This window comes from Narcine bancroftii, chromosome 9, assembly GCF_036971445.1.
Source record: "Narcine bancroftii isolate sNarBan1 chromosome 9, sNarBan1.hap1, whole genome shotgun sequence".
NCBI lineage: Eukaryota > Metazoa > Chordata > Chondrichthyes > Torpediniformes > Narcinidae > Narcine > Narcine bancroftii.
Genome location: NC_091477.1, coordinates 10817192 through 10844289, shown reverse-complemented (window position 1 = coordinate 10844289; position 27098 = coordinate 10817192). Strand labels below are relative to the sequence as shown.

The 27098-nt window shown below is 38.8% G+C and overlaps 1 protein-coding gene across 5 annotated transcripts in view; it reads left to right on the top strand.

Moving 5' to 3' along the window:
* rbm27 (RNA binding motif protein 27) overlaps positions 1–27098 on the top strand; it is a 122535-nt gene that overhangs the window by 51623 nt on the left and 43814 nt on the right. For 4 of the 5 annotated variants that reach the window (XM_069898128.1, XM_069898127.1, XM_069898126.1 and 1 more), the window contains exons 7-17: positions 296–550; positions 8361–8492; positions 12391–12540; positions 13356–13494; positions 14855–15014; positions 16379–16582; positions 17160–17303; positions 18926–19051; positions 21735–21809; positions 23827–23997; positions 24713–24817. In XM_069898128.1, coding sequence (XP_069754229.1) covers positions 296–550; positions 8361–8492; positions 12391–12540; positions 13356–13494; positions 14855–15014; positions 16379–16582; positions 17160–17303; positions 18926–19051; positions 21735–21809; positions 23827–23997; positions 24713–24817 — 1661 coding nt within the window. The remainder of the gene's footprint in view (positions 1–295; positions 551–8360; positions 8493–12390; positions 12541–13355; positions 13495–14854; positions 15015–16378; positions 16583–17159; positions 17304–18925; positions 19052–21734; positions 21810–23826; positions 23998–24712; positions 24818–27098) is intronic. The other variant, XM_069898130.1, reaches the window with a different exon arrangement.

Below are 27098 nucleotides of genomic sequence, written 5' to 3'. Positions count from 1 at the left end.
TTGAATGTTCCCATGGAGTGAGGTAGACGAGTTTGTGCTGGGGTGGTAAGAGAACATGACTGTTGACTGGTTTTCTGAGGCAGAAGGAAATGGGGGTGGAGGTTTGTGTGATGATCTGAACTGTGTTCATTACTCTGCAGTTGTGGTCATGGACTAAGGTTTCATGAAAATGATTAGGCAACGAAGTACAGTCAGGGCAGCTTGTGAATAAGGAATACATAGGATCTCAAATTGTTGCATGAGAGTGAGAAGCATTCATTTAGCAGATGTTCTGAACTTAATGTCTTGTCTTCAGAAAAAGGTTTCTGTATGCGTGGCGATCTCTGCCTCTTTGATCATGGTAATGACCCATTAATAGTGGAAGATGTCACTCTTCCTGGGATGATTCCGTTTCCACCACCACCTCCAGGCTTGCCTCCGCCAGGCCATCAGTTACCTCCGCCAGGCCATCATTTGCCTCCGCCTCTACCAGGTCTGCCTCCAAGCCTGAGGTTACCTCCTATACCACCACCTGGACAGCCACCTCCTCCTGGTATCCATTCTGTTTCTGGTAAGGTTACTATTCCATTTCTCAGTTGAAAACAGAATTCAACAAATTATTTGGTTGTATTTGGTGAACTTTGGTTAGTTCCATATTATTTTTGGATGCTTGCCAAAAAAAAACGTTAATTTAGTGTATTTTATGTTAACGAATGCATCAAAAGCATTGCATTCAAAATGTGAAATCCATTTTTAAAAAATATTGTAGAGTGAGTTAGGAGATGTGGAATTGATCCTGATTGTTTAGTTGCTTGCATGGACGGAATGGAAAAGCTTTTGAAGGATGGAAGAGGAAAACTAAACTCACATTAGAAATGAAGATTTGTGGGTTCTGAATCTGCACATTGATGCTCTTAATATTTATGAATAACCAAGCAATAGAGGAGAACTTATTTATGGTTTTCTTTAATGTTTCTTGGTTGACTTAAGTACCTTTGTGTAATCTGATCTTGTCATTTATTACCAGAATACTAAAATAGATTTAATGATGTGAGAACTGGGACTACTGTTTTGGAAAAATACATAATGTACAAGCATTGAGAATTGATTTTGTTAAGTAAAGATCTGATGGTTGACTTAACATTGCATGATACCTAAAAATGTTGTTGCATAGAATTGAAAAAACAAAGAAATAAATGATACTGGCGATTACTTACAGCTATTTTAGGCAGAGGGTATAATCTCTGAAGTGTTTTATTGGATCATTCTAATTTGTTCAGTCAAACTAAACCAAACGTGCTTTTTTTCCCATGCATTTTCATCTTCGGGCCAAGGTTTTGCTATGAGGAATATAATTACTTTATTTCAGATTTATTGTCAGAGTATGTACATGACATCACACAACCATGAGATTCTTTTTCCTGAGGGCAAGGCAGGATTACAATTTATTGGTAGTGCAAAAAAATGTACATGTAAACAAATAAGAAATGTAAACAAATTGTGCAAGAGAGAAAAACATCAATAAATTGCAAAAGTAAGAGTCCTTTAATGAGTCTCTGATTGAGTCTGTTGAAGAATCTGATGATGGAGGGGTAGCAGCTGTTCCTGAACCTGGTGGTGCGAGACTTGTGGCATCTACATCTCTTCCTTGTTGGTAGCAGTGAGAGCAAGAGCATGTGCTGGGTGGTTTGGATCCTTGATGATTGTTGCTGCAGCTCTCAGATGGCAGCATTCCCTGCAGACGTTATTGGTGGTGGGTAGGGTTTTGATGTCCGCAACCTTTTGCAGGGCTGTTTACTCGGGTATTGGTGTCCCCATTACCAGACCAAGATGCAGCCGGTCAGCACATTTTCCACCACACATCTGTAGAAATTTCCCAGGGTTTATGATGTTATGAGATTTTTATACACTGGAGCACTTCATTCTTTATTTTACATTTGAATCTCCTTTCTGCTTTTTATGTTCATTATTTTGATGATGCAATATGAAAGAGGGTGAGTGATGAGAGGTAAAGTAAATATATTGTCCATTTACAGTGGATATGAAAGACATTATCGATACCTGCTTTCTCTGCCCACTTCGGTATATGTAAAGATCCCATGGTATCCTTTAGTGGAGCATGGAGGAGCTCATCCCTTTAATCTTGTTATACCATTGGAGGTCTTAATAAACACTAAAAGAAGCTTGTAAGTTTACAGCACAAACTTTTACTCAGGCTGCTGGTCAGTATGAATACACAGTCGCATTGAGCATGCTCACCACTCAGTGTGATGTGGCTCTTACAGTCTTGCAGTGTTCATGCTCCAGCATGAACATTAATTCCCCAGCCCATATCCAGGTCAGATTATGAACATCTCAATAATGTCATTGCTGGAAACTTGAAATTAGTAAAATAGGAAATACTGGGAAACATTTAGCACATCGGGCAGTGTCCAGTGATTTTTGAAGTTTCAATCAGACCTAATCAGAGCACAAGAAAGTAATAAGATTTGATCTATTTGTGGTTGAGCTGAGAAATTAATTTTAAATAAAGCACGGAGTAGTGTATACTGTCCTAGGTTCTTCAGTTCCGGTCATGCTATTGGGTAGTTTGTATAATCAGAGAGCATTTAATGACAAGCAACAATATCTACTAGTCAAGTCACTTTCAAGGATTAAGAGACCTGAATCCACCCCCCCACCCAGGTCCATTTGCGCATCAAGAATCCTGCCATGAACTGTGCTCTTTCCCCTTCTATTTGACCTCGCAAAGTACATCGCCTCACACTGGTCTGGATTAAACTCTTTGCCCATATCTGTAACTGATCTACACCCTTGTTTTTATGTAGCACTCTTCACTGTCCGCAGCACCACAAATCTTTGTATCCTCTTCAAATTGACTAACCCACTATTAATAATTTATTTTTTTCCTTCATCTTGCCTTGATCGTGTTTTTCATAAGTGGAGAGAAAAAGGTATCACTTCATTTTTTGACTTGTTTGTAGCTGGCTGTTTGATGTCTTTTGAGTATTTGTCACATCAGTTTGATCTCCATAATTTCCATTCATTTAGATATTTACAAGTTAGAGATTTTCTGAGAAATCAAGTTACTGATAGTAACTGTATTAACATTTTTTTGGTTAAATCCTTGTCAAAAGGGATTAATAGAATTCATTTCTAGATTAAGTTCTAAAATACATTGTGTTTCTATGAATACAATTAAGAGCACTTGGGAGAGCGAATTACAAACCATTCTTTCCAAGGATATGGACCAAGTGTTTAAAATTGGTCCATTCCTTTTCTATTTGTGCACATCATTCACTTAATCAATTCAAGATAGAACATGGAGCACATTTATCCAAAGATAAATTAGCTACGATTTTTCCAACTATCAATCCTTTATGTGACAGATATTGTCATGGGGGTTGCTTCCTTATTTCACATGTTTTGGTCGTGGTCAGCATTAGATCACTATTGGAAGAAAATTTTTTAATGCATTTTCCCATATTTTCTCAGTTACTATTCAGCCTCATCCCATTACAGCTGTATTTGGTGTGGTGATAGAGAACAGTTGATTATCGGTGTCTGATTGCCGTGTGATAGCTTTTGCCACTTCAGTGGCTACAAGATTTATTTTGCTAAGATGGAAGAACTCTATCCCTCCAAGTTATGCACAATGGACGACCCAAACCTTATCATGCTTGAACTCGAAGATTGGATGTAATGTTTTGAAAACTGAAGTTGTTTGATAAAATGTGGCACACTTTTATGGAATATTTTAATGTTTAATGAATAATAGTGATTTACTATTTTTGTATACTACGTACAAAACTTTTATAATCACTTCCTGAACTTCATTATTTATATAAAAATCGATTCAACTATATACAATTACCTTTACCCTTTTGGTGGTTTAGGGCGTTCCAGTGGCTTTTTCTTTTTAGTTTAGGTTTTATAGATTTACAATAAGTTGGTCTTTTTTTCTTTTTTCCTCTCTGCAGAAATAAGAGATTGAATTCTGTCTGTTTACCATAAGTTGTGATCTTCATTTTTGTTCTAGGATGCATTGTAATCACTGTACCTGTACATTATATTTTTCTTGTGTGTGTATATGTATTTTGTATGTATGTGTGTGTAAAAAATATTTTAAAAAAAATCTAACCCACCCACCAATTTTTTTTCTTTACTTCCACATCATTCACAACTATCATAAACTATGGTTCCAAACATGGATCCCTGCAGGCCACCACTGTTCTTGGATCTCCAGTCACAATAACATGCTTTATCCACTATCCGCTGTCTTCTCTGGGCAAGCCAATTGCAAATCCAAGCTCTCAATTCACCATTCATTTTTTCCTTCTAGATTACCCTGCCATGAGGGACCTTGTTAAATGAAGTCCATGAAGACAATGTCCAACTGTCTTACTGTTATTAACCACCTTCATCATCTCTTCAAAAAAACCCTCAAATTTATGAGACATATGATGTGCTTCTGCACAAAGGCATTAAGTATTTTCACAAAGGATTTAATGAGATTCTGCCCAACTTGTAACACCGAGTTAAGGTTTGAGATTGCATGATTTTAGAGCTGTAACTGGAAGGGTGTCGTCAAGATTAGTGGTTGGACCTCAGCTGTTAATATTAATGACTTGGATGAAGTCATTACGTTCATTTTTTTTTGTACATTTAAGGAGAGCGGCATGTGGTATGTTTATAGCAATATCCTGCAGCTGACGTGGACATTACCCCTCCATAAATCTTCGTCCACGCAGCCAAGCCAAAAAAAAGAAGTTGCAGCGGGTGCAGTAAATGGCTGCAGATTTATGAACTGGCTAAAGCATTATGAAGCTTGTCACAGTTGGAATATGACATTAAAATCTGAAGTTATTTACATTGAAATAAACATTTTTTTCTCAAAAGGAAGTAGCTTGGAGGTATAATTTTATCCATGACAAATGAACTTGATTCATCGACAGCTACAACATCAAATATTCCAGAAGCTTTTTTTTAAAATAAGGAGGTTTTGCTACGAAAAGGTTGCTCCTGCATTTCACTTTTGGCCTCATTAAAGGATGCATGTCAAGCAAGGAGAGAAATTCTTATGATATCCTTCCTGTCATTAGGTGACCAAAACCTCACACAGTTTTCCAAATTTGGCCTCACCAATGCCTTGTACAACTTTACTATAACATCCCACCTTCTATTTTCAGTACTTTGATTTTTGATGGGCAATATTGCCAAAAGCTCTCTTGTGATGCCAATTTCTGGGAATTATGTATCTGTGTTCCCAGATTCCTCTTTTCTACCACACTGTTCCGTGCCCTACCATCCACCATGTATGTCCTTTCTCAGTTAGTCCTACCAAAATGTAAGACCTCACATTTGTCTGCATTAAATTTCATCTGTCATTTTTCAGCCCACTTTTCCAGCTGGTCCAGATCCCTCTGCAAGTTTTGAAAACTTTCTTTGCTGCCACAGCATCTCCAATCTTATCGTCATCTGCAAACTTACTGATCCAATTTATCTCGACCACAAACAACAGTGGTCCCAACACTCATCCCTGAGGCATGCCACACATCTCAGGCCAACAGTCTGAAAAGCAACCATCCACCACTTCTCCCATCTAGCCATTGTCATATCCAGTTTATTACTTCATCATGAGTACATGTAGACAACGTACACAGCCTTTCCTGGTAACATCCTTGAAAATATGAAAGACCATACAAAAAAGTGATGTTAACTATCCCTAATCAGTCCCTGGCTATCTAAACATTTGTATATCCAATCTCTTATAACACCTTCTAATGATTTACCTACCGCTGATGTCAGGTTCACCAGCCTAAAATTTTCAGGTTACTTTTGGAGCCTTTTGTAAACAATGGAATAATATGAATTACCCTTCAATCCTCTGGCACCATGCATGTGGCTACGGACATTTGAAATATTTCTGCCAGAACCCCTGCAATTTACACCAGCCCCCTTCAAGGTCTGAAGGAAAATCTTGTCAGTCCCTGGGGATTTATCCACCCTTATTTGTTTTAAGGCAGCAAGAACCTCTTCCTCTTTAACCTATTAAGCTTCCATGACCTCACTGCTTATTTTCCTTAATTCCTATGACTCTGTGCCAGTTTCCTGAGATGAAAAGAAAACTCATGACTCCTTCCCCCCCCCCCCCACCCTGAACACATTTGATAAACTCCAAGCCATCCAGCCCTTTTACAGGGTGGGTGTCCCAGTCAATATGTGCAAGGTTAAAATCTCCTATCACAACCTTCTGTTTCATGCAGCTGTCTGTTTGCTTCTCCAATTCTTGTTGACTATTGGGTGGTCTATGATACAATCCCATGAGTGTGGTCATATCTTTCCCATTCCTCAGATTCATCCATTTAGCCTCAATAGATGAGCTTTCTGGTTTGTCCTGCCTGATCACAGCTGTAATATTTCCCCTGATGAGCAATATCACTCCTCCACTTTTCATCTTCCCCATTCTATTGCATCTGAACCAACGGAAGCCCGGAATATCGAGCTGCCAGTCCTGTCCCTCCTACAACCAAGTTGTACTAATGGAGGGTTTTGGTGGAACATCAGGTGTTATGATACACTGACTCCAGACCCGACTTGATTCCTTTTTAAAATGTTCTTGCATTGCATTGGTGGATGGAAAAAATCTATGGTGAATCTCACATCAAACGTCACTTCTAACATTAGAAGGAAAATGAAGTACATGTTCTTTATTTTACCTCCAAATATTTAGTGAGTTGTTTCTACCCAAGTAGATTGAAATTTGCCTGCTGCCAAAATTACTGTGTGGGTTGAAGAGTTCACACACTGATTATGAGACTGCTTTGCGAAGAAACTTTATAAATGAAATAAGTTGGATACTCACATTATTCCCTTTGTTGGCATTCAGTTTATCCTAATGTATCTAGAATAAGACGAACTACATCATGAGGACAAAATGAGTTTTGCTTATGGCTGTGCTGACCCCTGTGTAACCATGTGATGCTCCACAACCTTAAGGCCTAATTTTCTCTGATTTCTATGGCCTTGAATCAGAGCAGGGTAGAAGTCGCAAAAGACCTTAAGACATTGCATCATTTTTCCCTACGTATAGTATTAAACTGAAGATCTTTCACTGATTGAAATGGCAAAAGCCTGTATCATTGTAAATAATTTTTAGAGACATTTACGAACAGTTAATGTTGATTTGGGCAATCAGTTGGCTTAAAACTAAAACCATCTTTATAATTGGCAAATTAATTCATATTAACATGGTCAGCATGAAGATAAATGCCTACATAGAAAAAGGATTGGGACCCTTGGTTCTCAAAGTCATCGAATATCCTAATCTTGAGGGTGACTCTCAGATGTCAGATGTGTCTGCACCTGTCCATTGATGTGTTCTGTATGCATTCCCTGCCTTAAGTTAGCAAGAATGTCCAGAACACAGCAGCTAGATGATCATTCTTAAAGAGCTGCTTCTGCTTGTTCTGAGTGGTAGATGTGAAAAGGAAGCCTTGTGCACAGGAAATCGAAGAATCTGATCAGTTTGGAAAGGTTTCCCAGGCCACTGAATTTAAGTTTTGACTTGTGGTTCGTTTCTCTGCCTATTGTGAATGAGATCAGGGCTCACTTCCTTGATGAAGACGTATTTGTCTCAGTCAAAGCTTGATGAGCAAATTGAATCAATGACCATGAAACAAAATAAAATTTCTTTAAAGGAATTTCTTTGAAGATTCTAGAATGTGAAGTTAAAGTTTCAAAGTAAGGGGAGACCATTTGGAACTGTAGAACACAGCACAGAAGCAGGCTTTTCAGTCCATCTCGTCTGTGCTGAACTATTATTTTGCTGAGTCCCAATAACCTTCAGCTGGACCATAGCCCTCTATACCCCTCCCATCCATATACCTATCCAAATTTTTCTTAAATGTCAAAATTTTGAGCTCGCATCCACCACTTCAGCTGGCAGCTCATTATACACTGTAACCACTCTGTGTGAAGTACTGAGGTGAGAGGAAATTTGCACAGTGGGTAACAAACCTTTTTGAAATCTCGACCCTAGTGCTATGAGCATTAGGTTCATCCAAAACAATGAGTAAACCATTTCTGGATATTAATGGACTCAATTGGAGGTTTAAAAATAAGACCCATTCTCTTGATGAATGACAGAGCAGGCTTTCAGGGCAGAATGGCTTGATTCTGTTTCTATTTCTTAGACATTATCATTTAAAAAAAAATCTGATACAATTTGAGAGATGAATAATTTTACTTTAATTCTAAAACAAATTTAAAAGAGCATGATGGATATTTGATAAATTAATGGATGTATGCTTTTGTAATGTATTTATTTCCATGTTTATATTTGGAAAGATAGAAAAATATGTCCTGTATTATCTTTATAGGACAACATCCAATCTCAAAAAGCAATATAGATGGTATTGAAGTCTCTGGGGCCAGTGCAGTGCCTACTTTGCCACCTCCTGGATTACGTCCCCCACCTTTACCACAGTATCCACCATATGCAACTTCAGAATGTGAGTTATCTTCCACTTCTTCTAAACCCAGTATGTTAGGGATTCTGATTAAAATGTTTTTTAAATATTTATTATCAAGTTGATGTCTTAGTTATGTAACCATCTTTCCTCATGTATTATAATTGTATGCTTCCATAAAAACTGAAAATGTTGAAATCATTTCAGGTTAGTGAGTTATAGTTGAGTTAATAATTTTTTCAACCTGTGCTAACTTCTCCACTGATGCAGCCAGTTTTTGAGCATTTCAGATACTTTGGGGGGTGGGGGGGGGGGGAGAATTTGTTTCAAATTTCAATTGTTTAATGAAGTATAAGTATGTGAAATGAGATGCTTTAATCTTTGGTTGTTGATATTTTAGTTGTCTGCATGCAAGTCAAATTTATATATTGAATTTTCTTGACAATACCAAAAAGATAATCAAGAGATTTCAATTAAATTGTGTGTTAACTTTTTTTAAAAAAAGCATGTTCTTCTTGGATATTCCCTTGGGATTGAGGATGACTTGATTTTGTTTGCAGTGGCTGATGAAACAAATGTAGAAGTGGAGACGATACCACAAATGGGGCAGAGGTTACTATTGCATATGATGGTACATTCCTTCTGCTGTTCAAGCAGGATTCTGATGTACTCCCTGTTCATTGGACTACAGAATCTTTACAAAGTGAAACATCAGTAAATCTGTCACCCTATTATTGTAATGTTTTGGCACAGGCCTCATTTGGCTCCTGTTTCCAGTGCTGATTGGAATACTTGCCAGGTTTGCTGGAAAATCTATAATGCCACTATGTAATCTTTCTTTTACACAAAAAAAGATAAACAGTGCGTTAGGATATTAATAGGAAAAACTTGGTTCTGAGCCTGGTGAACTAATGAGTGTGACATCTCAAATACTATTTATCCATTTGGAACCGTTTTGGTCAGGAATTCCCAAGAGTGAATGGGGATATTACATTAGTTTAAGGTTTTGATGCAGGTTGGGTCCAAGCTTACTAAAATAACTGAAAAGAGAGTGACTCCCCTGGAAATCAAGCCAAGATTTGATTGGGTGGAACATCAATGAATGTTGACGCCAACTTCAAATATACCTCCACCTGGAATCATATCTGAGATAAAGGAAAATGTTGTAGGAGATCTTAGCCATAGCACCTTGCTACAAGAATTTTTTGTCACTTTTTCTTGTGACATTTCAGCTAGTACAATGAGGAGGTTTTCTCTGCAAGAAGTCCAACAGACTAATTCTGACACATCCATATTAAGTAGAAGAACAAGAGCACAATTACAGAGTTGCCAAGCAAAGGTAGCATGACAGCATAGCTGTGGGTTTATTTGGTAGCCAGATAACTGTGGGGAAGAAATTTTCTTTAGCTTGTTGGTATGCAATTTCACATTTTTTGATCTCACTGTTGGGAGAAGAGAGCTAGTTCCAGAATGATAGGTTTGTCATTATTTTGGCTGCTTTAAATGGAAAAAAATATCTTGGAGAGTCAAAAAGTGAGCCGTTAATTGTAAGGTACCCCATATTCAACCAATTCCTGTCATGGTAGGAAGTGCACAGCAAATCAAATGACTTTGTTCAGCAAATGTTAAATCCCATCTCCTCCACCCCAGTTAAAAATGTAGATGGAGTCCAGAGAGGGAAAGAAAGTTTGCATAATTTCTGAGCTGCATTCAGTACCATGTACAGCTTCCAATTTTGAACAGGATTGCTCCCATATCAAGCTGTGATTACATCCAGCAATATGTCTTCAATGGTGCACCTGTTGTCTTGGGTGAGGCATTTTTGTAACCGGCAATGATGCACCTTGATAGGATGCATTCGGAGATCCACTAGCGTAAGTTGAGGGAAACAAATAACATGCTAAATTTCCTTTGGGTTTTGAGGAAGTAGAGGTGCTAATGGAGTTTCTTGGCCATTGCATTGAGTGCGTGACCAGGACAAGTCACTGGAGCTTTTTACATCTATGAACTGGAACCTGCCCACTCTGTCCACCTCAGCACTGTTGCATAATAAGGAGTGAGCGCCACTCCTCCTCAGAAGTCTTTAACTGGTTATTTGGTCTTGCTAATGTTGAGGGAGAAGTTGTTGTCCTGGCACGAAGCTGCAAGTGCCCTTCTCTCTCTTGTCCAGGTGTTTCTTGGTTGAGTGTGAGGCCAGAGAGGTGCATCTTTTTCAGTGATGTGAGAACTGAAGTGGGTCATGGTTTTTCTGGTAGGCAGGAGTTCATGTGAACCATGATCAACCTCTCAAAGCACTTTGACAGTGGTTGTTAGAGTCACTGGCTGATGGTAATTTAGGCCTGTCACTACATTCTTCTTCGATCCCAGGATGATGGTGTCCTTCCTGAAGCAGGTGAATATTTCAGTCTGTTGAAGAGAGTGAATGCAGTGCCGTTGCAAAGATATGAGGACACATCTGGGGACGTGTCTGGTCTAGTCACTTTAGTGGATTCACTCTCTGGAAGGTCAGTCTGACATCTGTGGCAGAGTGATGGGCCATGGAGATGCTGCCTGCTGTGGATCATCTTGAACAATAGGCAAGATGAAGTGAGCCAAAGCTGGCAGGTAGGTTAGAGTTGATGTGAACCAAGACAGGCCTCTGGGATGTATGCTAGATCCCATCAAAGTTTGGTTTCAAATAGGAATGTCCACCATTGATTGTCTGGTTTTTCAATTATTTGCAAAACTTCTCAGAAATTGAAAATGGCTCATCCTGAAATGTAGCAAAATTTGGATGTTGCTCAGCTGCAGGCTGTAAAATAACTAGTAATGAACATTTCCAACAAGAGAATTAATCTTGGACTTAATATTGAAAGACATTGCTGGTGTCAAGGTCTCCACCATCAAAGTGCTTGTGGGGTGGAGGAGATGGGATTTAACATTTGCTGAACAAAGTCATTTGATTTGCTGCGTACTTCCTACCATGACAGGAATTGGTTGAATATGGGGTACCTTACAATTAACGGCTCACTTTTTGACTCTCCAAAATATTTTTTCCATTTGTAATGCATGCCAGGAAAGTCATTGAATTTGCTCTAGTTGCCTAGATTAGTACAACCCCACTAATATTTCTGAACATTTGGCACCAACATGATTAAAATAACACGTATAACGAGCCTCTCCTTTCTAAATACCATTTCCTCTGCTTCAAGCTCAGTCTTATTCCATTGTGTACAATAATCATCAACCTGATTGGCAGTACAGTTATATTTCTAATCTGGCGACATTGAGCCCTGCCCATTGCCAGAAAACAGAAATTGACCCCAAAGGCAACCCCTTATGCAAACATATCAAAAGTAGAACAAAGCTTAAAACAGGAAATAATACTGCGGGGTGGCGCATTTAGCTCAACACCTTTACAGTGCCAGCGATCAAGACCAGGGTTCAAGTCCTGTGCTGTCTGTAAGGAGTTTGTACTAACAGTGGCAGATTCAAATGTGCTGGACCACAGCGCTAGATAAAAGAAGTGCAGCCTGTATCTATAGCAGTGGTCCTCAACCTTTTTCTTTCCACTCACATCCCACTTTACGTATTCCCTATAGGTGCTTTGTGATTAGTCGGGGATTGCTTAAGGTGGGATGTGAGTGGAAAGAAAAAGGTTGAAAACCACTGTTTTAATTGTACCTAATGGACTCGCTATGTGCACGGTTTCATAACTCCAAAGGAAATGGGCCAACGACAATTTTTCTCAAGCAAAATATTTCAGTAACAATTGTGTCCAGAGCAGTGGTTCACAACCTTCCCGTCCCACCAGGATACCTCGCAATATAACTTGTATTTTAATATATTTGAGATTTATGTTTTTATTGTATTCCTAACATCCTCAAACAGTATTGCCAGCTCCTCATTTCATTGTAGTGTAGTCTGAATAAAGGTTACTAATAAGGTGCTTCTATTACAGATAACTACGAGCCTGATGGGTATAATCCGGAGGCTCCCAGTATTACTGGTGGTGCTAGGCCACCATATCGACACTATATTCCACGAGTTCACACAGAGCGTCCTAATTTGATTGGATTAACGTCCAGCACGATGGATAGTCCTCAGCGAGGTAAAAGATTGCCTGCTGCAAACAATGTCAGCTATTAAGACATTTACTATTTGCCAAGTGGTAGTTGCTCAGAATTCATCTAAAATTAAAATTTTCAGATTATTGAGGAAATTTACAATGAATCTGCTCCAGCCTTTACATTTATTATTGCATTTTAAAATATCACAACATGGTTGGAATATTTTTAGTTTCTGAGGGACTAACAATTTTGCTAATAGTTAAATAATTAGACAAAATAAATATTTTTTTATGTAAAATTTTCAAAATGTGTTAAATTCCTAATGGGTGAAAGGAAGAGGGAGGAGCACAAACTGGCAAGTGACAGGCCCACTAATTTTTGCCTGCTGATTGAAGAATTTGGGTTTAAAAAAAAAATGCCTGCAATTAATTTAAAAAAAAATCATGTTTGCAGTGAAGTTTGACCCTGTAGCTGATTCCAGGCCAAATGTGTAGCACTCCATGCTATGCATGCTACTTCCAGAAATGCCAACTGAGACTAATGTCACTGCTGGAAGATGATCAACAGTGGGAACTTGGTAATTTGCTGTGCTCAAAACCTGTTTGTCTTCCAGCACAGAATTGATCACAATGGAATGCTATCAATTGGTTTTTGGGGTATTACCAATACAAAGGATCTTTGGGCAAAGACCAAATTCTGGTTCTGCCAGCATTGATGCTGAAGGTGTGGGCTTGTGTCACAGCCTTTCAAAAGTTTCATTGATACAGTGTTAGAGGAAGAAACAGGAGTGACTTTTCATTTTGTAAATTAATGTACACTGTATATGAATATTTTTTCCTATTTTTGATATTTCTAGTACCAGCAAAAATTAATCAAGCAGAGATCTGCATAGCTGCCAGTAACAATGCTTCACGTGTAGTCATTGAACCAGAATCCAGGAAGAGATCTGTAGTTACTGTAGATGGACCACCAATGAAAAAACTTTGGATTGAAAAGTAAGGTTGCTTTTTTCACCCTTTTTTTTGCTTATATTTTTGTTTTGTGGAGGGTGCAGAGTTTCTTTTAGATGGCTGTTATGGAGAAGAAATGCTCATAAATTAAAAAAGACAAATGCATTTTAAAAGCATAAAAGATCACTGCAGAGAAATATTGCAACCTATTGCTTTTGCTGGATTAAGTGATATTATTGGTTTGAAAGAAATCTATTAATAATTTTTACATTAGCCTATAAACTTTTTTCATGTTAAGGCTTGCTGATTACAGATTGAAATAGGAATAATCCCAGTACATCCTATCCACACCCCATTCTCCCAAACATGAGCCTGCACTGCCATTTGAATTCCTATACCTAGAGACCACTTTCCAGCCACATAACTGACTCCTTTGATTCTTTCAAGCACAAATCACCTCCCTCCCTCTCCCTCCCTCTCCCTCCCTCTCCCTCCCTCTCCCTCCCTCTCCCTCCCTCTCCCTCCCTCTCCCTCCCTCTCCCTCCCTCTCCCTCCCTCTCCCTCCCTCTCCCTCCCTCTCCCTCCCTCTCCCTCCCTCTCCCTCCCTCTCCCTCCCTCTCCCTCCCTCTCCCTCCCTCTCCCTCCCTCTCCCTCCCTCTCCCTCCCTCTCCCTCCCTCTCCCTCCCTCTCCCTCCCTCTCCCTCCCTCTCCCTCCCTCCCTCTCCCTCCCTCTCCCTCCCTCTCCCTCCCTCTCCCTCCCTCTCCCTCCCTCTCCCTCCCTCTCCCTCCCTCTCCCTCCCTCTCCCTCCCTCTCCCTCCCTCTCCCTCCCTCTCCCTCCCTCTCCCTCCCTCTCCCTCCCTCTCCCTCCCTCTCCCTCCCTCTCCCTCCCTCTCCCTCCCTCTCCCTCCCTCTCCCTCCCTCTCCCTCCCTCTCCCTCCCTCTCCCTCCCTCTCCCTCCCTCTCCCTCCCTCTCCCTCCCTCCCTCTCCCTCCCTCCCTCTCCCCCCTCCCTCTCCCCCCCTCCCTCTCCCCCCCTCCCTCTCCCTCCCTCTCCCTCTCCCTCCCTCTCCCTCTCCCTCCCTCCCCCTCCCTCCCTCCCCCTCCCTCCCTCCCCCTCCCTCCCCCTCCCCCTCCCTCCCCCTCCCCCCCCCTCCCCCTCCCCCCCCCTCCCTCTCCCTTCCTTCCCCCTCCCTCTCTCCCCCCCTCTCTTGATAAACAGGCCACTGGAGTGGAGAATTTACAATATTTAAATACTGTAGTTTTCATAAATAAAATGTTCTCAGATCAGTCCAAAATAGGATTGAACTTTGACACAATTAAATTTTATGGTATTGATCCTTGAACAAGTGTAAAAATCTTGAATTCTGGCCATTATTTTATAAATGCTTTCTTTTGAAATTGGCAGGCAACATTTTAATCATCAAAACAAGCAAGGTTTTCAGAAAAAAATGCAACACACTTATGATAACACAAAACTGGAGGTGCGCAAGATCCCAAGGGAAATGAACACCATTACCCAGATGAATGAACATTTCAGTAAATTTGGTACTATTGTCAACATTCAGGTAAGAAAACTGATAATTCATCAAGACTTTTTGAATGATGCTATAAACAACATGTAAATACAACATATAAATGTAACCTCTATTTGTTAAAGAAATTATTTTTAATAATTTCTGTAATCTTCCTGATTACCTGCTGACAAGTAAAAGGTTGAACATCAGTGAGATATTTTAACATTGATAATTGAAGCAGTTTATTTTGACGTGCATCTGTACATTAAAATGGTCTTCTCTCTGTCCCATTAGTGTTCATTACCACCAAACACTTAAAATAGGGATCGATGATAAGTTGTAATTGTGTGTTATTTCAGAATGTTGCTGAAAAACTAATTTTGGCAGCAATATTTTGGTAACAAGATGAGAGGGAGCATTTTCAATACTGTTAGGCAGAGTTGAAATCCTGATCAGTGAGTCATTGGATAATGTATTTACTATATGAAAATAATGCCTGGAAGTCAATTAAGAAAGAGATCAGTAAATGCGCATCAGACTGGCTCCTGTGATGGTGGACCTTGGACATTCTTCACTTGGGAGAACTGTAGAAGCTGTCTCTGATGAAGTTCATATAAGAGATTAATACATTATTCATATATTTGGGAATGAAGTTTATGCAGTCAAGTAGCCCTGGGATTTGGGGGAAAAAAAAATCTTGGAATGGCAGAGCACACACGAGGAACTGAATGAATGACCAATAATGTTTTGAAATGGAGATCATGACCACTTATCTCTTTGTCACCAGAAATGTTGGAGTTGATTGTAAAGGATGAGGTTACAGAGTACTTGGAGAGAAATGACAGGATAGGCCAAACCAAGACTGGATAAGGGAGATGCAGTGGATGTTTTGTATTTTGATTTTCAGAAAGCATTTGATAAGGTGCCGCACATAAGGCTACTTAACGAGATAGAAGCCCGTGGTATTACAGGAAACATACTCGTGTGGCTGATTGGCAGGAAGCAAAGAGTTAGAATGCGAGGATCATATTCCGTTTGGCTGCCAGCTGCTAGTGGTGTTCCTCAGGAATTGGTATTGAAGCCACTTCATTTTTGTGATTACAACCTTCATGTTGTTATTAATGATTTAGATTGAATGGTTTTGTAATTAAGTTTGCATGCAGTATAAAGGTAGGTGGAGGAGCAGGTCATGCAGAGGAAACACAGAGGCTGCAGAAGGACTTGAATGATTTAGGAGAATGAGCAGAGAAGTAGCAATGAAATTTAATGTCGGAAAGTGTATGGTCATGCACTTTGGTGGGAAAAGTAAACAAACCTGTGGCTTGTATTGTGGTTGCTGTAATTTTGCATTGTTCTTGATCTTTCCACAGACATTAATCACTAAATTTTTTTTAAATGATTTTACCATCTCGCAGGTTGCATTTGGAGGTGATCCAGAAGCAGCTCTCATTCAGTACTCTAAGAATGAGGAGGCAAAGCGAGCCATTTCCAGTACAGCAGCAGTATTGAATAATAGGTTTATTAGAGTGTATTGGCACAGAGAGAACAATGGAGTTCAACAACAGCATCAACATGAAGTCCAGGCGCAACAGTTGTCACAACACAACACTCTGCATAAGGTACTTTTTAAATGATCTTTCTCTCTGCTTCTCATGATGCACATGCTGGATACTCAGATGTCAAGCCTGCATCTTTTCTGCTTGTTTTCGCTCCCTTCACTTTTTAACAATTCATTAAGTTTTCACTTTATTTTTTCTCCCTCATGTTTTTACTTTGTGCTATCTCTGCTTTATAGAGAAGCACTAGATGTTTAAAAAAAATTAAAAGGAATTTGCTATTCTGGTTTCTGCCAAAAGTAGTGAAGGAACCCTCATCAAACGTAACCTGGATTGCCGTGATGGCTTTGTCATTTGAGTTCTTTAGAAAATCAAATTTTAATTTAAAAAAATATGTGGCTTCAAATGCAAATAATACATCACTGAATTCATTTTGTATTCAGTGTCCACATTTGTTTGAGAAAACTAGTTTATACTTCAAATCTTACAAATTGGAGGGATGGTTATCACTTTTCACCATTTTCTAAAAGCAAGTTTCCAAAGATCCAGTTGTTAAGAACAAGCATCATTTGTTATTTTTTTTTAATAATTGATGCATTTGGAGGAAAAATGATGATGACTCGAATCTCATGTGTTTTAGATTTTAAATCGAAACCAAAGTCCAGGGTCATTTGTTCTGACAAATACCCCAGCAAAGCAACGACTCGGGTCAGTGGGTGGAACTCAGCCTGATGGGCTGCAACCCAGTTCAAACCAGTTTGGGGCTGGTGGAGAACCTTCACAGGTGATTAATATTAATATGTCTGTTCTTCCCTCTTGATTTAAAAAAAACAAAACAATAAACCAACATAAAAAGGATTCATGAAGTAATTTTAAACAGAAATACTAAATGTTGAAGTTTGATTCCAAGAGTTAGTGTAATTCAGGAAGATCACACTTGATAAATTAAGGGTTGGTGTTGCATAAAAAGAATGGCTGAGGTTGGAATTGGAACTCAACTTAGAGTGCATAAATTGCTGAATTCTGAACTAATTAGGCCTGAAACAATAAAAAAAAAATTAAATTTTTGATAGTGGTTTGTGTTACTATTCCAATCAACCAAATTTTATATAGGACTGCTTAAGGTTCTTGAAATAACTTAGCTTTTTCTCCACATGGAAGTCACTAGGATCAGTGTGATAATCAAAATGTGGAGGCAATAAGAGGTGGGAAAAAGTTTATTTGCCCATTGTTTTCAATCAGGGTACTGAGGTTATAAGTTTAAAAAAAAAGTGTGTGGGCAGTCTGATGGGGGAAATATTTTGTCACGTGAAGGTGATTGAATTGGCTATGTAAAAGGAAATGGTGTGTTCAATCATTTTTAAAAATGTGTAACACATGGAGTACCTTGTAATTAAAAGTATATACTGTAGCGACATACATGCTTGTAGCGACGAACTGGCCCCGCTTGTCATGCGCGGTCGGTAGGGCAGCTGTAGCAAGGATAGCTTTGAGGGACCATCTCTTCTGGACCAGGCTGGAAGGTCATTGGGACGGAAGTGTTGGGACAGAACAAGATGGGGCTTAAAGGCTGCAGCGTCAGATTCAAATTAAAGCAGTTGTGATACCGGAACTCTCAATCTGTTGTCACAGTCTCTTTTATATATCGCATGTAACATAACATATACATAACAATTACAGCACGGAAACAGGCCATTAGGCCCTTCTAGTCCGCACCGAACCAAACACCCCTTTCTAGTCCCTCCTCCCTGCACAATGCCCAAAACCCTCCATCTTCTTCTCATCCATATACCTGTCCAACCTTTTCTTAAATAATACAATTGACTCCGCCGCCACTATTTCTCCCGGAAGCTCATTCCACACGGCTACCACTCCCTGAGTAAAGAAGTTCCCCCTCATGTTACCTCTAAACCTCTGCCCCTTAATTCTTAACTCATGTCCTCTTGTTTCAATCTTTCCTTCTCTTAACGGAAATAGTCTATCCACATCCACTCTGTCTATCCCTTTCATAATCTTAAGTACTTTTATCAAATCCCCTCTCAACCTTCTACGCTCCAAAGAATAAAGACCTAATCTGTCCAATCTCTCCCTATACTCTAGATGCTTAAACCCAGGTAACATTCTGGTAAACCTTCTCTGCACTCTCTCCACTCTGTTTATATCCTTCCTATAATTAGGCGACCAGAACTGCACACAACTCCAAATTAGGCCGCACCAACGTCTTATACAATCTCAACATGCTCACAGCACATTACAATACATAGCAAATTATATTGAAATAAATTGTTCTCTGATGCTTTCTTGTTATTTGATTCTCATACAGAAATTGGATAATGTTTAACATTGTGCATCCACCAGCCAGCAAGTGTAATAGTGAAGTTGTTGTACTATCTCTGATTCCACTAGGTGCTTCCGTCATCCACCAGTTTGATAAAGGCAGGCTACAGTTCCTCTGTCACAAAGACAAATCACAAGTCTTCTGTGGCACCTAGTAAAGCACTTGAAACTAAAGAAGCTCTGAAGAAAAAACAGGTATTTGGATAGTGTTGGTGAAGTTTACTTTGAAATATTTTGGAGATGCCCATTTCATTTCACATTTAAATTAAAAAGTTTTCTTTTTAAACAAGCTGCTTTAAATATTTGAAACAAAGATACAGAAGACTCCCCGTTATCTGGTACCTATGGGGTTGTTGGATATGCAAAATTTTCCAATTGACTGAGACTTGCTCTTCCAATGTCTAACAAAGACACCTGCATAAGAATACACCTTTTGAAAGACAAGACAGTGCAAAATCTAAAGTAATTTGAAAAAAAATCAGTATTGTAGTCTTCAATTATGTAAAGTTCACTTTAATCAGGTAATTTGCATACCTTTTTAAAAAAAAATTAAAATTAAATTCTAACTCTAGTCGCTGGCACTGAAACCGTGTTGCTCAAGCAGCTATGCGGACCATGCTGCTGTTATAATTAAGCCCCAGCAATTTTAGATTTGTGTATTTTTTTAACCTACCATATATGCTGATCCTCGAAACTTAAAAACGCCGCTTCAAAATCGGGTCATTTTGTATGCCGGATCTAAAATCCAAACCTTGACAGCAAAATCTCAACATCGTTGCCATCTTCCCCTTCCCTCTTCATTATCTTGTCCCCATACTGGCGGCGCTGACTCAAGACCCTGGTCAGGTCCTAATTGTCTAACTCCTTCGTTGTGCTGCCATCCCGACGTGTCCACTCAAGTGTCCTATTCAGGACCTTGGTGCACTTTCCTTGCACTGACAACTCGGCTCACCTCCACGCAAGTGGCGATGCCAAAAAGAGCTTCCGCGCATTGAGGGGTAAATTAGTTCAGCGGAATAAACATGCGTGTGTCCAATGAAGTCTCAGAGCTCCCCATAGGGTCCATCTGCCCAATCTTTCTTATCAGAAAAGTTATCTTTATTTATTTGTTTCCTCTTTTTTTGCCAGTTGTTTGGGTTTCAGGTTGATTGAATTCTGGATAATGGGGATTCTACTGTACATTTTCCTCTTCATAAGATCTCTGTAGACTTAATGAGCCAAATTACATCTTGTGTGTTTTTACCATTGAGCTGCTTTGAACAAGGCAACAAGTACTGAGAACTTCAATTTCTGTCTGAAAATTTGTGCAACAGTTTATCTTCTTAAAGAAGAAATTTTAGTTGTAATGGAAATGGAGTTGGTGAATGGCATCTTCGTTTTTAAATATGATTTATTAAAATATTAGTGCATACTAAATGAAATAATGATTGCAAATAAACATTAAGCAAATAGGCAAAATTGTGGCAAGGATGAAGTGAACACTTTGAGCATAAAACAACTGGTACGCATCTGGAAGTAGCTGTTCAGTGTTGATGGGATGGACAGGAAAAAGGATTGTTCTCTGGCACATCGAACACTGCAGTACAGACTCTTCAGCCTTTAATGTTGTGCTGACCAATATATTCCTACCAAAAAAAACTAAACCCTTCCTACCTCATAGCCCTCTATTTTTCAGTCCTGTGCCTGTCTAAGAGTCTCTTAAATGCCCCGAATGTTTCAGCTTCCATCACCATCCCTAGCAAAGCATTCCAGGCTCCCACAACTCTGTGTGTGTGTGTGTGTGTGTGTGTGTGTGTGTGTGTGTGTGTGTGTGTGTCCCCTGATGTTTCCCCTAAACTTTTCTCCCTTCGCTTTGTCCAGATGTTCTCTGGTGTTAGTTATTGTCACCCTGGGAAGAAGGTGCTGCTCAGAATCTTGCAGACCTTTAAATTGCCTCTCGTCCTTCTTTACTCCAGAGAAAAAAGTCCTAGCTCCATTAACCTTGCCTCATATATTCCAATCCACGCAATATCCTGGTGAATCTCTTCTGCACCTTCTCCATCGCCTCCACATCTTTCCTATGATGAGCTAACCAGATCAAATGTAATATTCCAATTGTGGTCTCACCTGAGATTTGCAGAGTTGCAACATGACCTCTACTGAACTCAATCCCCCGACTGATGAAGCCCAGAATCCCATTGGCCTTCTTAAATATCTTATCAACTAGCGCAGCAACCTTAATCCTTAAAATAATTCAGAAGTAAAACATTTAAACCAAATGGAAACTTGATTGTGTATTCTCGTGCGACGCATTTATCCATTCAAGTCTGTCAGTACTCAAGAAGATGAAATCAATTCCTTCCTCCAGCAATTTCTTAGAGGATGGAAATTACGCTTCATCTAAATAAACTGGTGAGATTACCCATTGCCCAATCTTTAAAAAAAGAAAGTGCCATTGGAGCCTAGCTGCAAAGACCTAAAAGAAAATCAACTTTTGTGACAGGGTAAAATAAAATCTGGGTGAAGAGAATTTTGAAGGTCTTTAATATTTGGGAATTTAGGGATATGTATCAATGTTGTGTGATGATCTGCCCTTCTTATAAGAGTTCTATTCCTGTGTCTTGTCCTAAACCCTCAAAATAATAATGTTCTGGATTTGCTCGTAAAAAGGAAGAAAACGACTATGGAGTAAATTCAAATAATGGCATGCACCATAACATGTTTAATGTAATCCTTTTTGAATTTGATTCTTGATTTTTCTTCCAACTTTGAGTGAAATATTTTTCATTAAAAGTATTTCATTAAACTGAAATTTTCAACTTTTCATGCCATTTTTGTTTAATGCAATTTAATGATGCAAACATTGAAACATTGCAAAAATATATTTTTTAAATTTTAGGAAGCTTTAAAATTGCAGCAGGGTATGAGGAAGAAGAAACAAGAGATGCTTGAAAAACAAATTGAGTGCCAGAAGGTAAGAAGTTTCACAAGTTCTGTCTTTCGTATGTTACGGAATAAGTTAATAAAATTATGATAAGAAGTATCTTAAAAGGGTAAGATTGTGAGGTTTAATTATTAGGTCACATTTCATAAACATCTCCTATGCCATGCAAGAGTTATGCAAGGGTCAACTTCATGTCCACATTTGGCTTTGTAGCGACAATGGGAAGTGCTTGTGAGAGTACTATGTGAATGGAAATAAAAAGTTTGATAACCACTGTTTTAATTGTACCTAATTGATTAATTTCATCACCCCAAAGGAAATGGATCAATGACAATTTTTCTCAAGCAAAATATTTCAGTAATAATTGGGTCTAGAGCAGTAGTTCTCAATCCTTTCTCCCCACTCTCACATCACCTTAAGTAATCCCTTACTAATCACAGTGCACCTATGGCATAGGGATTACTTAAGGAGGTTTGTGAGTGGAAAGAAAAAGTTTGAAAACCACTGCAATTTTTTCAGAAAACTTTATTGATAAATTTTTAACCCCAATATAATTAAATTACATTCAATTGTAAATTATTTCAAAATAACATATATGTGGTATATATCCTCCCATCCCCCTCAACCCACCCTCTCAACCCTCACCCCTAAAAAAGGAAAGAAATGGAGAATGCCAAGAAAATAGCACATTTTCCAGTAAAATCTATTGGAGGTTACCAAGAAGTGAGGTCTCCAGAGAGTCAATCATATGTGCAAACCAAAATTTCGTAAATATGGGCCCCATATTTTCCAAAAAACATTTATCTCGCAGATTATAAGTAATTTTGTGTAATGGTATACAGCTACGAAGTTATGCATGCCATCTTTCCATGCCTAAATCTATTTCTGACTTTCATGATATTGCTATACATTTCCTAGAAACCGCTAAAGCAATTAACACAAATTCAATTTGATAAATATTTAACCTTAATAATTCTCAATAAAAATAACATAGCATCCTGTGGGAATTTGAACCCAGTAATTTGTCTGAAAAAATTACCTACCCCTAACCAAAATTGTCTAATTTTAGGACTTGCCAAGTTGAATGAAAAAAAAATGTTCAAAAACCACTGCAATTGAGTTAATAGAATGGGTCTTTTTCCTTCATGTAACTGGTTAAAAACCAATGGGGTGTCCATTTAAATCAATTGCAAGGATTAGATGAAGAGGGTTTGAGAAGTCAGAAATGGTAGTAGAGACCAATCCTTGCCACATTTCAATAAAAAAATAACTTGGATGTCTTGTTGAAGGCCTGTGACATGCAAGACTACACCTTAAATCCTGGGAAGTGGGATTGGGTTATCTCGCTCTTTTCTAAACCATTTGATGCAAAATAGCTTCCTACTTCAGCATCAGATTTTATATAATTTCTTTAACAGTTTTAAGTGTCTGACTGTTTTCTAAAAACAATTGTCCATCCAACTATTTAATTTGTTCTAACAATCATATGCAAGTCCCTTCAATTGATTTCATGCAGTCTTCTAATTTCCAACTTTAAAGGTGAGAATATTCTACTTAAAGGAGAAAAAACAAAACCCAATCTCCACCCCTCCCTCCCCAGTACTGCAGGTTATTTGCTGTCCAAATTGCTAGCTGTACCTGCAGGTTAACATTTCATAATACTTTCAAACCCCTCAAAGGCAAAAAAAAACAGTTTGAGAAATAGCCATCAATAATAAGGAAAAGTAATGTGGATTGCAGAAGGAAGGAAGCCATTGTTCAGGTTTATTGTCATCTGATTGTACATAAGCATGTACAACCTGATGAAACAGCACATCTCCGGACCATAGTGCACACAGAGACTCTTACAGGCTTCAAACAAGAACATTTTTTCCTGCAATTTTGCTAAAAATGGCAGACTACCTTTCTTGTCCCTTTTGCATTTATATCACTAAGGAAGCTTTTTTTAAATGGTTAATGTGTGGAAGTGTCCATTTTGCAGAGATGTATATATTGATTTTATATCATATAGTTTTGTTTGAGAAATATTTGATTTTTTCTCTTTCAGGTATTAATTTGCAAGTTGGAAAAGAATAAAAATATGAAAACCGAGGAAAGAGCCAAAATTATGAAAACCATTAAAGACTTAACGGAAAAGATATCACAGTTGCGAGATGAGCTGAAGGCTACATCAGCATCAACACCATCTGCTCCATCACAACCAAAATCCAAATCTGATGTTAGTCCCCAATTCTTTTATTGCAGTTAACCAGTGCCTTATTTTTAAAAAAAATCTTCCGGGAGTAAACATAAATATAACAAAACCTTGGGGAGGAACTGGTTGTGGTCAAACTAGGAAATGAGTGGCAGAGAATATCGCGAAAGGTTTATTTAATGGAATGGACATATTTTTGTGTTTTCAATACTAAATTAAATGTCTTTGTATATTGTGTTTGTAAGATTGGAAAAGAAGAGAAGAGGCAATGGACTTGTCTCAAATTTAGTGATAAAGTTCCATTAGCTATTTGTGCTTGTATTTTGAGTTGAGGATGAACTGGAGGAAGGTTTATACAGACTTTAAGTATTAAAAAGAAGGCAAGATTATCATTGCAGTCCAAATGTCATCTGGTATGGTGAACAGATTTAGTAAAGGAGAGCAGGGTTGAAAAGATCTGGTGGCAAATGGAGAACACCATTGTCTAATTTTTGTTTAAGTCTGTATCCCTAAATAAGTAAAGAAAGATGAGTGTGACCAGGATTTATTTGTGAATTGGACAGAGCGCTCACAGTGGGGACAGGGTTTTTTGACTATATCAATGGGTGCAGAAATTTTGGGGAAATTGGATACTTAAGGTCAAAGAGTATGCCATAGGTTTATGTTGATTTTAGTCGTTGTGGTTGAAGGATACAGAATAATGGCAAAGAATGACATCAAGAGGTTTTTTTTCATCCAGGCCCAGAAGGAGTTATTGGATGCAGAATTGGATTTCCACAAGAAGCTGAACTCCGGAGAGGACACAACAGACTTGCGTAAAAAGCTGAACCAGCTCCAAGTGGAGGTGAGATTTTTCTCCAGTATGTCAACAAGAATATCAGATTTTTATCTTGCCAAGTGACTGAAGTAGGTGATTCCATTATATCATCTTGAGGTTGACATTAAATAAATTAAGTGGCATTAACCTCTGGTTCCTGTGTGAAATGGGTTTGGAAGCACTCAAAATAGTTCTGAAAAGTCATGATCTAAAGCACAACTGCAAAGCATGCATCTGAATTCAGTGATAAATTGACAGTGTTTTAACTGATCAAATATAAAAATTGGCGTGGGAAATGTGGGAAAAATTTCGAGGGCTACAGTTGTTTTGAGGTTATGATTTGAGGTGTGTTGATGGGTTAGAGCAAGCTTCCTCCTGCAACTTGCATTTAACTTGCTGAGAGTAAAATTTTTGTATTCCGCAACATAATTTGCATAGCTCCTTACATTTATTGGAAATTATCACATTATTTGCCATGCCCGCTTTTTGTTCGTAACTCAAAGGACCGAGGCCTGAAACGTTGGTTATTTATCTTTATCTCCTATGGATGCTGCAAGACCCACTGAGTTCCTTCAGCGTTTTTGGGTTTTAAACTACAATCCTGGTGTCTGCAGACATTCGTGTTTTACTCTTATCACATCATATGTTTACTTTTGTGATTTGGCAGTTGAAGTGTCGCAAGATTGTGGCAATAAACAAATTTAAGTGCAATTCACAAACATTCAGATTCAGTGTTATAAAATAGAGCAATATTTAGAAATGTTACACATTTTTGTGAATTGTACACAATTGATGTGCTCTTTGTTGGATAAATGGTTAAAGGTCATGGGCTAGTTGTCTTGACACCGTCTGTTACCATGACTGTATTATCGGTGCCTGCTCACATGTTAAAATTACTCATGAGCAGAGCAAAGGCCCTTTCTCAGAATGCTTATCTTTTAGATTATCAAAGAACTTTAAGTAAAAAAATATTTGATCCGATTTAAATAATTACAAAAATACATAAACAGTTAAAACTCTTGAACTTACCCCACTGTGTAATTGGATCCTGGATTTCCTCACCTGTTGACCCCAAACTGTGCGGTTTGGCAAGAACATCTCTTCAATCTCCACCAGCACTGGAGCACCAAAGGGCTGCATACTTAGCACCCTGCTCTACTTGCTTTACACCTATGACTGTGTGGTTCACAAATTCGCTGATGATACCACAGTAGTGGGCTGTATAAAAAGGGGCAATGAGTTAGCATACAGGAGGGAGATTGAAAACGTGGCTGAATGGTGTATAAACAACCACCTCTCACTCAAAACCAGTTGATTGTCGACCTGAGGAAGGGAAAGTTAGAGGTGTACAATTCAGTGATCATTGGGGAATTGGAGATGGAGAAGGTGAGCAAATTTAAATTCCTGGGTGTCACCATCTCGGAGAACTTTTTCTTGACCCAACATACTAATACCATCATGAAGAAAACATTGTCAGGAATTATCGGAGGTTTGGTATGACATCAGCAGCCTTGGCAAACTTTGACAGATGTGCAGTGGAAAGTGTGCTGACCAGCTGAAGCATGGCCTGGAATGGGTGCACCAATCCCTCTGAGCAGAAAGACCTGCAAAAGATTGTGGACATAGGCCAGTAGGTCAACAGCAAAACACTCCCTACCACTGAGAAAACCTGCATGGAACACTGCTATTAGAGAGCAGCAGCAATTATCAAGCAAATACCACTCAGACTGTACTCTGTTCTCACTCCTGCCATCGGGAAAGAGGACTAGGTGCCACAAGACTTGCACAACCAGGTTGGAGAACAATTGCTACCCCTCCACCATCAGACTTCTAAACAACTGACTCAATCAGCGATTCATTTAAGGATTCTTACGTTGCACATTATTTATTACTGAATCTTTACTTTTCTGTATTTGCACAGTCATTTTGTTAACATTTCTCTCTTGCATATGAATCTTTTTCTGTACTGCCAATCAGTAGATATCTGCTTGGCTTGCAGGAAAAGGAATCTCAAGTTTGTACATGATGTAATGCATGTACAAAATTGAAGTTAAAATACTTAAAAACATTATAATGAAGTGAATAAATGATGTGCTTCTTTTATTGCTCACTGGCACATCTGGGCATCTGGCACATCTGGGCATGTGATGTGATGGGCATATGACAAAAGTCCAAGAAATTCAGAAAAACACTGCTGATAGCTTGATCCTGCCATTGCTATCAGTAAGATTATTCATGGAAAGTTGAAGCACATAAGAATGCAAAACATTGATTTGTTGCTTTTACAATTTGATGCATCCTTGCTTAA